At 34.3% G+C, this 15867-nt stretch overlaps 1 protein-coding gene across 1 annotated transcript; it reads right to left on the bottom strand.

Moving 5' to 3' along the window:
- Positions 1–8660: 8660 nt before the first annotated feature.
- LOC114260295 (protein BONZAI 3) lies at positions 8661–15667 on the bottom strand (the record flags this gene model as incomplete). Its single annotated transcript, XM_082912338.1, has 12 exons — positions 8661–9005; positions 10060–10156; positions 10319–10432; positions 10519–10683; positions 12111–12248; positions 13040–13116; positions 13229–13343; positions 13430–13529; positions 13638–13699; positions 13995–14129; positions 14221–14403; positions 15503–15667. Coding segments are annotated over 12 exons (1485 nt in total), but the record flags the coding sequence as incomplete, so codon positions are not given.
- Between the last annotated feature and the right edge of the window lie 200 nt (positions 15668–15867).

Raw genomic sequence — 15867 nt, 5'->3', positions numbered from 1 at the left:
GTGAGTTATTAATATGTATATGTATGGTTTGTTATGATGTGCCATGTAAGGACAGCTCTATGAACAAAGTTTTAAATTTTTCTTCTGTTTGGCCCCTTTACTCTGATAAGTTATGTCTGGTTTGGTTTGAGGCCGTAGGTAATCTCAGGATTACTGGTCGGTTATGTCCTTAACCCATGGGGGCGGGTTCGGGTCATGACAACTATAAATAGTCATGTGGATTATAGGATTTTTGGCAGATATTAAAAGAGTGGTGAGGGAAAATTAGAGATATAAGGAGTAAAAGAAAAAATACCAGGGGTACCGGAGTGAGTAAGGGCTCAACTACCATTGAACATGGGGTTCTGGTAGTAGTGTGAGTTTTGAGTATTTTGACCATCTCACATGTATTATTTATTTTATTCATAGTGGAAGCTTTATCTCCTATGGATGTAGACAATTTGGACCAAGCAATCTATATATGTGTGTGATTATTTTTCTCTTTAGTGTATGCATGGGCATGCTTACAATTTGTGTTGGTGGGATGTGGTATAAATCTCAACATGTGGTATCAGAGCTAAATATTACAGATCCTAAGCACAGTTGCCAGAGGGCCCGATTACTACACACAGAAGACTTGTACATTAGAGAAAATCTTGGTGATATAGAAAAAAAATCATAATCCGATGAAGGCAACACGATAGAGGCATCAATTAATTAGAATACATGACATAGTATAGTGCAAAATTGAGGGTTTGGTTTTGTGTCATTGTCTTGTCAAAGGGTTATGATCTTATGTGACAAAAATCATAAAATCAATGTGTCATGACCCGAACCCACCCCTATGGGTTAAGGCCATAACCAGCCAGTAATCGCGAGATTAACTACGGCCTCAAATCACCTAAAACAAAACTCATCAGAGTAAATGGGCCAAACGGAAGCAAATTTAAAACTTTGTCCATAGAGTTGTACTTATATGCACGCCATCACATTCTAAACATTTATGTGTTAATAACTCACATCAAAATATACACTAACACAGAACATTGTGCATACAGGATCATACAAGTTTAAGTCAGTCGAACCCAAGACTTATATACAACAGTAGTCTAATGTTTTCGCCAACATAACAAAAACTATGAACAAGGACAAAAGCGGAGACAGTCTCATGCGTGAGACGTTTGGGTTGACTCCTCAAAACTTCGACTATTTCTCACAATTTCACCGGGGCTGGTTTTGGATGTCCCTTGGCTCACCTACATGTACATGAATGAGCGTGAGCGAATGCCCAGTGAATAATATCAAATGAGGAAGATACATAAGCAATCAATGAAACAGTTACAGCAAACGGCCTTTGGCCCAATCATTTATATCTATCGGCCTTGACCCAATCATTTATATCTCATGTCAATCGGCCTTTGGCCCAATTATTCATGTCAATCGGCCTTCGGCCCAACCATTCATGTCAATCGGCCTTTGGCCCAATCATTCGTATCAATCGGCCTTCGGCCCAATCATTCATGTCAATCGGCCTTCGGCCCAATCATTCATATCAATCGGTCTTCGGCCCAATCATTCATATTAATCGTTGTCCACCATTCAGATTAATGAACTTACAAAACTTGCATATAAGTAAACAATTGGACAACAGTATATTTCAAATATCTTGTTAAAATATTACTCACAGTGATCGGCTTTTGGATTTGCCCTAGAGCTTGACCCTACACATCACATAACACATATGGGTCACAAATAATTCAATCTGTTCTTTAATTCACATATTCCTCTTTAGTCTTCATTCTTATTCTTCTAACTCATTTACAATGCTCAATGTATGCCTAAGAGTACTCATAAGTGAAAGAGAACAGAAAACAAAACACAGAATGCCCTTTTCAAAATTTCAGAAAACAAGGTCACCGCTCAAGCGTGGACTTCCCCGCTCGAGCAGACCCATGAGGTCTGCAAAAGTACTGGATATGTCATTTCTACGCTCGAGCGTGAAGTCTGGTGCTTGAGCGGAAGACCTCGCTACATGGCTCCCCGCTCGAGCATAAACTCCCCCGTTTGAGTGGGAACCCAAGTCTGCAAAAATACTGGGAACACGAATTCCCCGCTCGAGTGGCACTTCCCCCGCTCGAGTGGACGTCAAAAATTCTGAGTTTTCCAGAATGTGTTCTTGAGTTCTAATTCGACCTTCAAAGGTCCAAAACCCACAATTCTGGTCTCAAAACATGCAAACACAATATATATCATATGGATGTAACCAACATGAAGTCAATTATTCAAAATCATGGCCCAACCTTCAAAATTAATCAACATTCCTTTTTGCATAATCAAAATCCATACATTCAAACTTCATACTCATTTCATAATCTCTTCAATCATCCATGCATGTCAATTTTGACTTCATTTTTGTTACAAATGGTATAAATGATGCTCTAAATCACAAAGCTACACAAAACTACTCATGCATGTAAGGTTTGGTGCTCCATTCTTCATTTTTAACATGCTATATGCTAGAACACCCAAGATTGTAACAATTATGTACATGCATGTTCATTCTAACTTCAAATTCATTTTAATTCTTGCTCTTGATCATTAATCAACTTTGAATACACAAAATTACACATTAAACTCATGGATTTACTCACCTAGGAGCTTCAAACACCCAAGTTCTAGCCAATTCTCGAGTTCAATCTTCAAATTCCCAAGCTTGAGCCAAAAATTGCACAAGTCTCTCCCTCTCTCTCTCTATGGCCGGCCCTCTCTCTCTTACAATTGTATAACTCAGATTTTTTTTTGAGTTCAATAGAAGTAAGGGAGAGTGTATTAAGGCCTCCTCTCAACACAATATAATAATAATAAATAATTGGGCACTAATTCACCAATTTAATCAACTTAATCTGGTCCGAATCAACTTTCAATTAAATTTCACCGTAGGCCCTAAAAATTATGCCAATCACAATGGCGCAATCAATTTTCGTTTCGGTGGCCGATAAGGCCTTCAATTTAATTTCGAAAGCAGATAATCAAACAGATATTCCTACGGTAAACAGATAGAAATTCAAAACCACATATTTTTACATACTTGCACACAAAATCATATTAAACACATAATCATACTCATTTTAAGGACCAATTAACATATTACGGAACAGGGATATCACACAATGATCTAGAATATTTTTGTTATATCGGTGTGTATATATAATAGAAAACTTCAAGGTGAAGGTGGTTTTCAAGGTTTTTAGTTGTTGTGGATTCATCGGTACGGTCAGAATTTTCAGATTCTAAATAGGTTTAAAGGGATTGGATAGATTTGGCGGTGATCTAGGTGATCGAATTTGACTGCGAGTGATCAAGGGTAATGTAGAAGTAATCAGATTCAATCAATAAGGAAGTCCAATCATTGTGGGGTCAATCAGGTAGTGTTTTTTTGATTGGACATCATGATTGGCAGCTTGTACAAGTTCGTGGAGTATGTTGTGACAATATGGAAGCTGATGTCAAACATCAAACTTCTAGTACGAGTTATGGGTGAATAGTGTGAGCAACAGTTGCAGAGGATACTTGCCAACGAGGAACATAACGAGTTGCAGATTATTCCTAAAAAAAGAGGTTCGTGCTAGAAATTGAGATAGAGGTTGTGACAAGAAGGTGTGCATTGAGGTATGACGCGAGTCTATTTTCTATTGAGGTTTAATTTGTGCCAGTGGAGACACCTCAAGGAGGTTCGGTAGTTCTCCTGGGTTTGAGTATAAGGATAGAAAAAGCTATGAAGGACACATTTGGGCAATATTGTATAAGGTGCAAATAATGTGGACACTCAATTCAGGGGGCGCAACATCTTTAAGGTAAAGATGGAGTGTATCACGCAAATCATGACATCCAAGTTGGAGGTGCATATTACATTTTCCCCACATGGGTGGAAGGTATGATTGTTAGGATTAGTCCACCCATGTGATAAAAGTAGGTCCCATACAGTTATTAGGTTGACTAATACATGTATTTAGGTTAGGATAGTAGAGTTAGGAATCTATTAGGAGACCCAATATGTGTACAATTTGGTTACTTTATTGTATGGAATTAAGATTCTCATGGGTAGACTATTATAAATAGTCATGTGAGCTATAAGATTTTTTGAGAGAGATTAAAAGAGTGGCAAGGGAAAAAATATTATGGACATCGGAGTAAGCAAGGGCTCAACTACCGTTGAGCATGGGGTTTGGGTAGTGGTGTGAGTTTTGAGTATTTTAACCATCTCACATGTATTCTCTATTTTATTCATAGAGAAATCTCTCCTGTGGATGTATGCAATTTGGTTCAAATCATGTAAATTTGTGCATGATTGTTTTTTTCTTTGGTATGTGTGTGGGTGTGCTTTTGTATAAATTCCAACAGTCATTTCCTCCTTACACTAAGGCTCTGTTTGTGTTGGTGTATAAGATTTTATAGTGTTAAATATTTTCTTCTATTTTGCATAGTAAAATATTTTCCTTTCATTTTTCAACATTTGAAGATTATGTTCCATAACAAAGTAAGCACTTCTCATTCCTCATCTATTATAAACTACAAACCAACCAACACTTTAACTCATTGAAAAACATTCTCATCCCACAAAATTCAACCTCATAATATGTATCATTCTCCTACCACCAACCAAAGTCAAAACCCATTATTTGATCAACAACTACAAATACAAACCTATGCACTTAGGTTATATGTACAACACCCAAATGAGTTATTGTGCTAATACTTATCTCCCAACATCGTTGCCATTCATTAGCGGCAAGATTGAAATCCAACGACTTTCAAACAAAGATCGACATAACAAGACTCAAAAAGATGGAATCTTAAAAATAATTTCTCACTAGCTAAACGAAATTCAATCTGATTTGGGTTTCAAGTCATCAAAAATGGACAAATTGCAAGAGAATTGGTGTACAAAACATCAATGAGGATGGGACTTAAGCCGCGTTATAATCACTCATGGTGGAAACTCGACTCAACAGTTAATCCATTCAATCTCTTGTGTTCAATGAGTAAAGTACGCCGTATGTTGTGACACTTAATTTCAATACATCTATCCAAGGTAAAAGTGCATATTAGGATCCGTAAAAGGATGAGCTACTTGGCTCTTAATAAACTTACAATTGTGTTAGTTAGGATACTATAGTTACAGGGGTACTCTCAGTAAGCTTACCTATATGAGAATATGAGGTGGTGTCACGTTTTATGAGTCCAAGGGTTTGACTCTAGAGTGCTTGTAATGCCCCTAAAAACATATATAGAGATCTGAACTATCCATTCCATGTCTCACGTATATAGATATACAACATTCATTCAACAAGCATAATTAAATCCCAAAACATTCTATATACTCATCAACACTGTTAATATTACAAAAGCATATCACATGTATTAATACATCCACAGATTCTAAATCAAAATCTATAGCATGTGACCAATAAACAGTACTATCTAAACTATTACAATTTCATGTCTTACTGTGTAACACCCTAAATAATGCCAACTACGATAATTAAAAATTAATCACCTTTAAGTGCCTTAAACCAAAATTAAGCTATTTGATTACATAGAATAATTAAATGAATACTTGAAAAAAAATATAGTGAATAAATTGTGTGCACATAAATTCCTTTGTCAAACTAATCATTAACATATATAAAAATATTTAATTGAATTTAAGTACCTTAAATTATCAAGGTATATAAATGTAAATTAATGAATAGAAACTAATTAGAAAGGAATACAATTTGTTAGGAATGTGACAGAAATATATATGTGAAAAATTATATGCACTACAAGAATTAACACTTTTGGCAACAAAAAAATTTGTCGCTAAAAGTCTATTTTTGGTCGGCAAAAGTTATCCGCGACCAATTTTTTTTGTCGCTAGTTTGGTCGCCAATTGAGGGTCGGCAAAAGTAATTCACGACCAAAATTTTCGTTGGTCGGGAAAAGTTACATTTGCCGACTAAATTTTTGGTCGCTAAATATTTATTTACTGCGACTAATCCATTTTGTCGCTAAAACATTTTGGTCGCGAAAAGTTGCCTTTTGCCGACCAAATTTCTTGGTCGCCAATTGTCACATTCCACGACCAAAATTAGTTTGGTCGCCAATTGTGACATTTTGCGACCAAAATTAGTTTGGTCGCCAATTGTGGCATTTCGCGACCAAAAATTTTGGTCGCCAATTGTGACATTTCGCGACCAAAAGTTTTGGTCACCAATTGTGACATTTCACGACCAAAATTAGTTTGGTCGCTAATTGTCACATTCCGCGACTAAAAATTTTGGTCGCCAATTGTGACATTCTGCGACCAAAATTAGTTTGGTCGCCAACATCCAACAAAATAAATCTGTAATTTATAATAATCCATCCAATTTATTCAATATAATCTGTAATTTTCAAAAATCATTCAAACCAACAAATAAATTGAATCATGAACATTCAACAAAATACATAGATCAACCATTTCTGAACCTGTTTAATTAAAATCAGCAACTATTATAAGTTTTCATCCACAAATAATTCCAAACTACATATTTCATCTAACATAAAAATTTAATACATAACAAATACTTGTTATTATGTTTAAAATTTTTATCCATGTACATCAACCGAAAAATATAACTAGTAGTCTACTAAATATTTTCTATACACACCCATCCAAAAATATAACTACTAGTCTACCCTTTTTCTACCCATATTGAATCTCTAATCTCCTAGACTGATAGTCAGTGCAGTTTGAACAGGAAACAAGTTCTCTGTAAGTGCTGGATGCAGGAAACCATCCTTCCAAATTGTACTTCTTTGCAGCTGTATCATTCAAAGCACCGGAAACAATAGCCACAATTTGATAGGGTAGTTTTAGCTGCAATAGAGAGAATTATGTCATACTTGTAGGAAAGAATTTTTGCATAATTAAATAGAGAAAAATCAATTCGTCATTAGCAGGAGCCCATATATAGGACCCTCGAATTTCTTTGGCGTCAAGTGGCAGACTTTTTAGCATTAACCAAACAAAACAACCAATTCCAAAATCACTCATCTTACATGACATTACAAAACCTGGCAAGATAATGGGGGTGTTTGGTGCAGCTTTTTTAAGCCAACTTATGGCTTCTGGCTTTTAAAAAGTTATTTTGGACTGTTTGGTTAAACTTATTTCAAATAGCTTCTGATTCTAACAACTTATTTTAAGTCAAAAAAGCTGATTCTGAGAAGCTGCTCACCCCTTGCTTCTGATTATCAGCTTCTGCTGTGGACATGTTAATTCACGGTTATACTCTTAGATTTTTTTATTTTTTATTTTTTTAAAAATAGAAAAAGACTCAAATGGACTATTAAATATTATTATTATTTTTTATGAAAAATGTAGACAAATAGTGAATAATAAAAAATAAAAATTAATTGAAAAAGCTACTTCACAGCTTATTTAACAAACACTACTCAGCAACTTAAATCTATAATCCAACAGCTATACCAAACAGATTAACCGCTTCTGATTAAAGTCATAATCTATAATCTGTTAAGCTATAATCTATAATCTGTTTTAACAGCTACAGCAAACACCACCAATCTATATGAGTACTATAAGAAACATTATCAAGCATCTCCAGATTAAAAAAAAAATGAATATAACGAAGAAATAACCAAAAATTATACACATCATTCCCCTACAATTCTGAGGGCAGGAAAGCTCTATACCGTCTTGTAAAACTCTTCTGAGTTCGTTATCATTTCCTCGTGCATGTCCCAAGAGTCACATATGTTAAACCTACTATATGTGATTTAAAACAGTTACGCATATATAAGGTAAAAAAGAAGCATAAAAAAATTAATTTTGTGAACCAAGTGGATCTAATTGGGCTGATCAAAATTTTGTGCCTTGTTAATTGCCTTGTTAAGAGTCAAGGAAGATTTCTCCTTCCTGGACTATGACCTCCAACTCACAAAATATATATATAGAATTGTTTGATCTAAATTCATTCTGAGTGACATTCATTTAGGTCACCCTTAATGAATCTATCACATATTGAATTTGTTTGCCTATATTTCTAAAAAATAAAAAAATAAAAATTTCCGTGCGCATATGTGAACTTGGATTGTCATAATAGAATACTTAATAGGAAATGCTAACCATCGCCATTGGATGGTGATTAATGTTCATATATGTGTAAAAATTATATTAACATATATTAACATATATTTTTTGTTTTTTTATTTTTTGTGGACATTAAACAAAGAACTATAAAGATAAACGTTACAGTCCTAAGATTTTAATTCCCCCAAATTAGAGCTTTGTTCACCACTCAACCCTAACACGCCATATAAAAACAGAAAAACAAAAAGAAAAGATGACGACGGTCATTATGCTTTGTACGGTTTGTTAGAATCAACTGGAATGAAATCGTCATTTCATCATAATGTTATTCTCATATTTGGTTCAATAAAAACTATAAAATATATTTGCAAATAGAAGCAGTATTTATCATTATAAATGAATACTTATTGTTAAGGAATGACCATTTCAAAAGGACAAGACCAATTCTTGGCCAACATGAATATATGATATCCAATATACGGACCATTTTTAAAACCCCAACCTTGAGAACCTTAACAATACACAAAACAATCTGAAAACACTAAAATGAATATAAACCACCATTTGCCTATCTTATTTCTTATACCACATGCTTAAAAGAATTCAAAACACTGCTTGCTAAACCAAAAGAGTATTTTGCCCTTACCAAACATGTACAATTTTTTCTCTATTCTATTATATTTATATACCATATATTCATAAGCATGAAGAGAAAAAAGAGATATTTACTCCACTTCTTCAAAGTTCTTTTTAGAGCTCTAGACAGGATGATCTTGAAAAGGAGCTTGGGGGAGATTAACAGTGTGCGGTTTGATGTCTCTACACCGCATGTAAGTCAAGAACTGACCAGGTAGCTCTTCCAATAGACTCTGAACAATTGATATCTGTCCACCTGCAGAAACACAAAACAAAATTTACAAGATAAAGTGATAATAGAGGCACAACTGGCAAAAGACCAGAAAAGAAATTACTAGTGCATGGCGAAAACCTCCAAAATGAGAGAGAGAAGAAGAAACAGGTTATATTAGATGTTGGTATGGAAACCTAGCATCTTGTGAATTGCACTAAGGTCCCTTTTAGGAACAGAAATGGAGCTGACTTCCGTCATCATCTGAGTTTCAAAACCCAGTTCAGGTTTCTCCTTTTTACTCTTATGTATCTCATATTTTTTTACAAATAATTTACAAAATTACCTTACATTTTAGTTTTTTGAAAAAATAGGCGCAATACAGTATTTCTATATCTTAAATTACATTTATGGCCTGAAGTACCAACAAAAAAACCATACACCCAAAGTATTTTGCCCACCGGATATGTATTTTGCATACGCTTACCCATACCAGGTAACTACCTTGAACTTGTACAACAATATTTTAGAAGCACTTCATAAACAAAAATCTTGAGAGGGAATGAGAATCTCATTAATAGTAATATGATTGCTACTAATAAAAATCTTGTGTCATTGCATCAATGCCATTCAAGTATTTGGTTTCATTAGGAATCCTCAATGAGAATAATAAAATTTTAAATATTGTGAGCCCAATTATTATTTTGTACTCTTAAATGGTCAACATTCGTCTAGGAATGTGAGATTTCCCATAGGAAAGTGGGGGAATCAGATTCCTATTAAATTGGGGAGTGTGATACTTGTTGAAATTGATAATTAATAATCATTTTCCCATTTTGATGTGTTCCAAACACTAGAATCATGGGAATCTGGAATAATATTCCCATTCCCCCTCTCAAACTTTGTCATCCAAACCTATCCTAGAGGTGTTCTGAGCTTAACAAAAGAAAATAAATACCAGAAATACTAAACTCTCATGAGCACTAAAAAGCCAATTGTGCTAGATTCCAGTATGTGTCCTGCCCAAATGTGGCCAAAACTCTAAACCAAAATATTCTACAGACTTTGAAATAGTAAATCAAATTAAGTAAGAACTCACCATGTACATCACGCATTGGAACAAACTGTACAATGTCTCGTGTAGCTATCCTCCCTGTAGAACTCTCCAATCGATGTCCATTGTCAGCATCAAGGATCTGTCAAATAATGAGAAATTATACCACACCAAACATTGGAGAGAATTTCTGAGGAACAACATTTCACATTTTCAAGAAACGAGTACGGTACTGTAATTACTAATAGAAAAGAGTCCAGGAGTATGTAATGCAAATAATTTGTTACAGAAAACAAGAATATACCTCCATTTGTTTGAAATCTGCACCACCCACTCCAACAATAAGAATGGATAGGGGTAGATCAGATGCCATTACCAAAGCATCTTTAGTTTCTTGGAGGTCAGTAAGGACTCCATCCTATAGAATTGTTTCAAAATTATTTTATTGCAAAAATAAAGAAAAAGAAAAAAGGAAAAAACAGAAAATGAAAATTTATCATTCACCATTATAATAAGCAAGACAAAATACTTGCTGCTGTCCTGGGAGAGCGAACGACCAGCTATTTCTGCAGCAGTGTTGATCACTTGACCGAATAAAGTGGGTCCAGCAAGTGCAACGTTCCTCAAAGCACTACCATAAGCAGCCATGATGCCTTCTATTCCTTCAACCTGTAAAAAGAAGACGGAATTGACCATCACCTCTGTATATATAAACGGCAGGCCTCACAGATTTTTATGATTTCATTATGGACAATAGCATCATTATCCACATAAATCAATAGCTGGGAAGAGAAGTGCAAGTAGCATACTGCCACTGAAAATTAAGATTACCTCCCCATGTGTGGGTCTGGTATTACAACATATGAAACATACAAGTCAAAGAAAAATGAAACAGCATGACAAATCTGCTCAACATAGCAATTCAAAAAGTGGTATCCTTTCCTTTAGTCTCTGGCAGCAGATAAAAATGAATGTAACATAAGCTTCCCTATTTTTATTTTATTTTTGTTTGTATCTACATAGAGTTACAAAAGATAACAATTATAAGACAATTTATATGCTAAAGTGAGACAATACTAAATTGTGTTCGAAGCTCTTTTATGTCATTAAAATCATATGTAACAGACAATTTAAATGCTAAAGCAAGACATACTAAATTGTGTTTGACACTCTTTCATGTCATTCAAATCATGTATAATAGAATCGACATTAAAAACCTAACGCCTTTCTAAATGAATGCGGTCGAGTATATTGTTGATTTCACCACCACATTATTCTCCTCTCTACATGTTAGGACTTGTAATAGACATTTGTTATGAGAAATTAATTTCTTTTATTATATTTTGTCCAAAATAATTTAATTTATAAAAATAAAAAAACACTAGAGGGGACGGCCTTTTTTTTATTTATTTATCTGATTCCCATATTTCTAAAGTCTGTATAAATGGTCTGTGTTAAAGTGATATTGACCAGCACAACAGGTCATAAATATTTCCAATTGAATACACCACATAAAATACAGGGACAAAAGTTGATGCCATAACATTTTCACTTCAGAGCTGAATAGTTGAGAACTATGTAAGACGCATGATAAGAACGAAAGAAATAATACTCTAATCCACAATCTCTTTGGTAGGCTGGACACACTAAGGATCTACCTTAACATGAAATTAGAGAAGATATCAAAGAATCTTATTGATGTGTGAAATCAGAGAAGATATCAAAAAACCTCATCAACAAACATGAAATTGATTGCCATAACTTTTCTTCTTACAATAGACATCATATTAACTGCTTCATACCTTCTTTGTTCTGGCTATTACGATTAACTTGAAAAATTAAACAACATAATGACTAGTATACTTGTTGGCCTTCAAAAAACATCCCAATTCATTTATTCTTGAATCAATACCAGAGTTTCAAAAACATTGGTTCACTACACTTGGTTCTTTAGCATAAAAACTGGACTAGCAGTTAATCAAAAAAAGAACAAGGGGAATAAACATAGGAAGACTTTCTGAAGATATAACATCAAGCAGTAATTAAAAGACAAGGATAGTACAATAACTCTTAATTCCTTGCAAAGAGAATTTTACCTCAAAGCCACTTGCACCTCCATTTAAGTTAAAACAATGAGATATAGAACTGTCATATGTTCTTCCACCAAAGCCCCAAGCAGGAAAGCGTCTATCAAAATCATAAAATTGTATGACCTCCCCAACCTCCATTATGACCTATAAGGAGTTCAGTCAATACAATATACAACCAAGATGTATTTCTACTAAATTCAAAAACAAAAAACTGCATGAAACACAAATGCAAGTGTGATACTTTGGATGTTACAATATTTATTTATTTATAATATTTGTAATATCATTATATAATTTTCTATTAGACTGGATTGTACTGTTGTATTTTCTTCTTCCCCCTCGTATATTTGAGGAATCCCCTCTTTGTATATTATGCCAAAAAATTTACCCCAAAAAGTGATGTGTGGTCCAGATTCAATTTTTGTATAGTGGGATCCACACTTAAAATGAATCTCAACCACATAATGCACTTTTTCTGGATAAATTTTATGGGTCCCTACCATTTCTGTATAATATTTACTCATTACAAGAATGTGGGCACCTATATTCCACACAAGGGAATCCACTTGAAAGAAAGGATCACTACTTATAGTGCCTTTCTTATTAGTAAGATAGGTTGCTTGAGCCAATCCTTAAATCATTGTAGGAAGGGGTGTGGGAGTCAACCCCTTGACCAATCATTTTGGGCTGGCACTGTCACCTCTCGCACCACAAGGTGTGGTGGTTATCCCCATTGGAAAAATTCAAGAGTCTATTTTAATTCTATTGAGTGCAACAGCCATAAAAATATCAGTTATGCAACTTATGCTAAGATCACACTATAAGATATCTCCGATCTGACTAAATTATCTTGCTTGGTTGGACTAATTATGCCAGTTATATGAAGAAAAAAAGATATCCCAGATTTGAGAACATCCATGGCCACACGACCTTACCTGCTGGTAAGCATTCAACCGCCCAGTAGGATCAATGTAGTGCAAGGAATCTGGATTTCGAGGATTTCCATTCGAAGCTGGAAAAAATATAAACTTCAGTGTATGAAACAAGCAACTTGCAGTACAAAGTAATTATTTTCTTCTTCGGGCTCCATAAAGTAGTTTTATAGAATGTTGAAAGTTGATTACCAGTAAAATCAACAGCTACCGTGAAGTTCAGCTCAAATCCACTAGAAATATAATCAAGAAAACTGTACAGTTTCTTCTCACAAAAGCCATCAACAAACAGTTGGCCCTTTAGAACCTATACATAGATAAATACCAGGGCTTTTGGGCATCAGGTACATGTAATGTGTAGCTAAAAACTATTTCCAAGTAAGAAACAAATACCTTGTCATGAGCACGGTTACGAGAAGATGGAAAAATAAAATTCGCACCAATTTTTTCTTTTTGAAGTTTTTCTAGATCTGCCACCGATTTCTGAAGTTTACTGTCAACAACAAACTGCAGATTTAGTATGTATGACCCAGCCAGAATGACTAAACGAAAATATATAAAACAAGAAACTTAATTGGAAAGAGAGAATTGGAATAGTTACCCGATAAGTACATGATTGCCATTGCTATTGAAATCAAAACACTCAATAACTAATGGGTTATCCTGCACCAAGTGAATTGTCACCAATCAACATTTAGGAAAGAAAAATTAATCGTTACCTGCATTTGCATCATCATAGCATATTGGTTAATATAAGTGGATTCTGAACACAGTTTTCTTTTTGGTTAGAATGATCTCTGGTGGGCATTTCATTTCCAAGTCAATAATGCAAAATCCTAAGGGTCGTTCCATTCAGGCAGTTCTTAAGTTCCTTATTGGAACAAAGACACAAGAAAACCACAGATATCAAACCTAAAACAAGGCCTAGCCACTGATCAGAAGAGGCTCACAAGCTTACCTTGCTTCCAAATTGCTGCATAGTCAGACATACGGGCTTCCAAATTGGATTCAAGTTGTTGTTGACAACTTCTGTTTTGCAAATCGGAACAGCACCTCCACTCTCAACAATCCTAGATATTCTTAAGAAAGGATCCTGAAAGGAGTAAAAGGAAAGAAACAAATAAGAGCCAAAAAACCTAAGAGTAAAAATAGAACTCATATGCACAGCTGCTTCATATACATACACTTTTGGAAAATAGGTCCTTGTTGTCCAAGTGCGAACAGCGAAATGTTATCTCAACAACATTCCTTGAAGCAACAGTTTCCTCAGCATGGATAGTAAGTGTCCCCAAGATTTTCAGACCTCTTTGCCCATTTTTATTATGAAGATTTAGGGTCAAACTTCGACTTTGTTTAGTCACTATCTGCTATGAGTTAATAGAGGGGAATTCAGACACATACTGGTGTAAGCCCAGGAATGTGACAATCTCAATTTGTTTAAAAGAAAAGAAAAGAGGGAAGTAAAATTTATTAGCCTCCCGTATATGAAATTTGCAAGAATTTTTCAGATAGAATAATCACAAGGAAATCCACGTCCAAATGCTGATGGTCGCTAAAAGTCTATTTTTGGTCGGCAAAAGTTATCAATGGGCAGTGATTATGAACCATCATCATATATTCTAAATTATTTGGTCTTTTTTTTTTCTTTACTTGTATTGATGTGACCTGAATTCTTTTCTTTTTTTTTATTATTATTTTTATATTCATATTGCATCACCAAAATTCACTATAAAACAATCAAAACCCACAATAATTGAAATCATCCATTTGATTCTAGGGTCCGGATGATACAACAAAGTAGAGCTGAGGCTTAAGGCAACTGTGCATGGTTGAGTTGGAAAGCAAAAACAAATTAAACCATACTAAATTAAATATATATTTTCTTCTAATTCCAAGCAGCCCCAACAGAGAAAAATCAAAAACATTCAAAAACCCAACCATAAGAACAAAAATTACCAATTTAATCCTAGGGTTTTAATGAATCTCAAAAACCCATCAACTAAACCACAAATTGCAAACAACCCAACAGAGAAAAACAGCAAACATGCAAAAAAATAATAAGAATAAAGTTAAGAAAAAAAAGCACAAGAAAAAAAAAGAAATACAAAGCAGAAAAAAAGATAGCATCAAAGAATAATAATATAAATTGAAAAGAATCAATCTTATCAATTCAATCAGAAACATTGTTCCTACAGTGCAATCTAATAAGAAATAACGTCAAATAAGCAAGAAAAAAAATCTTTAAAAAGCCCTAGCAATCCAACTAGAAGCTAGAGATATAATGGTTCTCCTCCCCTAGTTCAAAACTCAATAGAAAGCAGATAGAATTGCAGGTTATGCTAGGAACCTTTGACAAAGAAACAAATAACTGAAACGAAGGAAGTACAAAGGAAATAGAACAGAGATTCAGACAACAAATTGAGAGAGAGAGAAATAGAATATAGAGCAAAGAGCGGACAAATCTACCTGAGCTAGAATGAAGAGGCGATGGTGTAGCACAGCAACGATAAATGGCGAAAACCTGACGGTCGACAAATACCTATGCGAGTGTGCGATTGTGAGAGGGAGAGAATTTCCAATCGTGAGAGAATGGCTGTGCAAGGTGAAAATCGTGGAGATAGAATAGGGGTTTTACCTAGCAGCAAAAAAAAAAAAAACAGAGGGGAAATTGGGAGGGAAGGTAAAAAACAAGGTCTTGTTTGGTTTGAGTTCAACTTTCTATTTTATTATTGTTGTTTTTACTCATCCAAAACAAGCTTTCTACTCTTTTTAAATATATTTTAAAATTAAAAATTATTCATATACTTTATAAAATTATATAGCATTGATAA

The sequence above is a fragment of the Camellia sinensis genome, unplaced genomic scaffold (genome assembly GCF_055761805.1).
Source record: "Camellia sinensis isolate YWXY unplaced genomic scaffold, ASM5576180v1 Unanchor3, whole genome shotgun sequence".
NCBI lineage: Eukaryota > Viridiplantae > Streptophyta > Magnoliopsida > Ericales > Theaceae > Camellia > Camellia sinensis.
The sequence above is the reverse complement of the archived record's forward strand: the minus strand, read 5'-3'. Positions and strand labels throughout refer to the sequence as shown.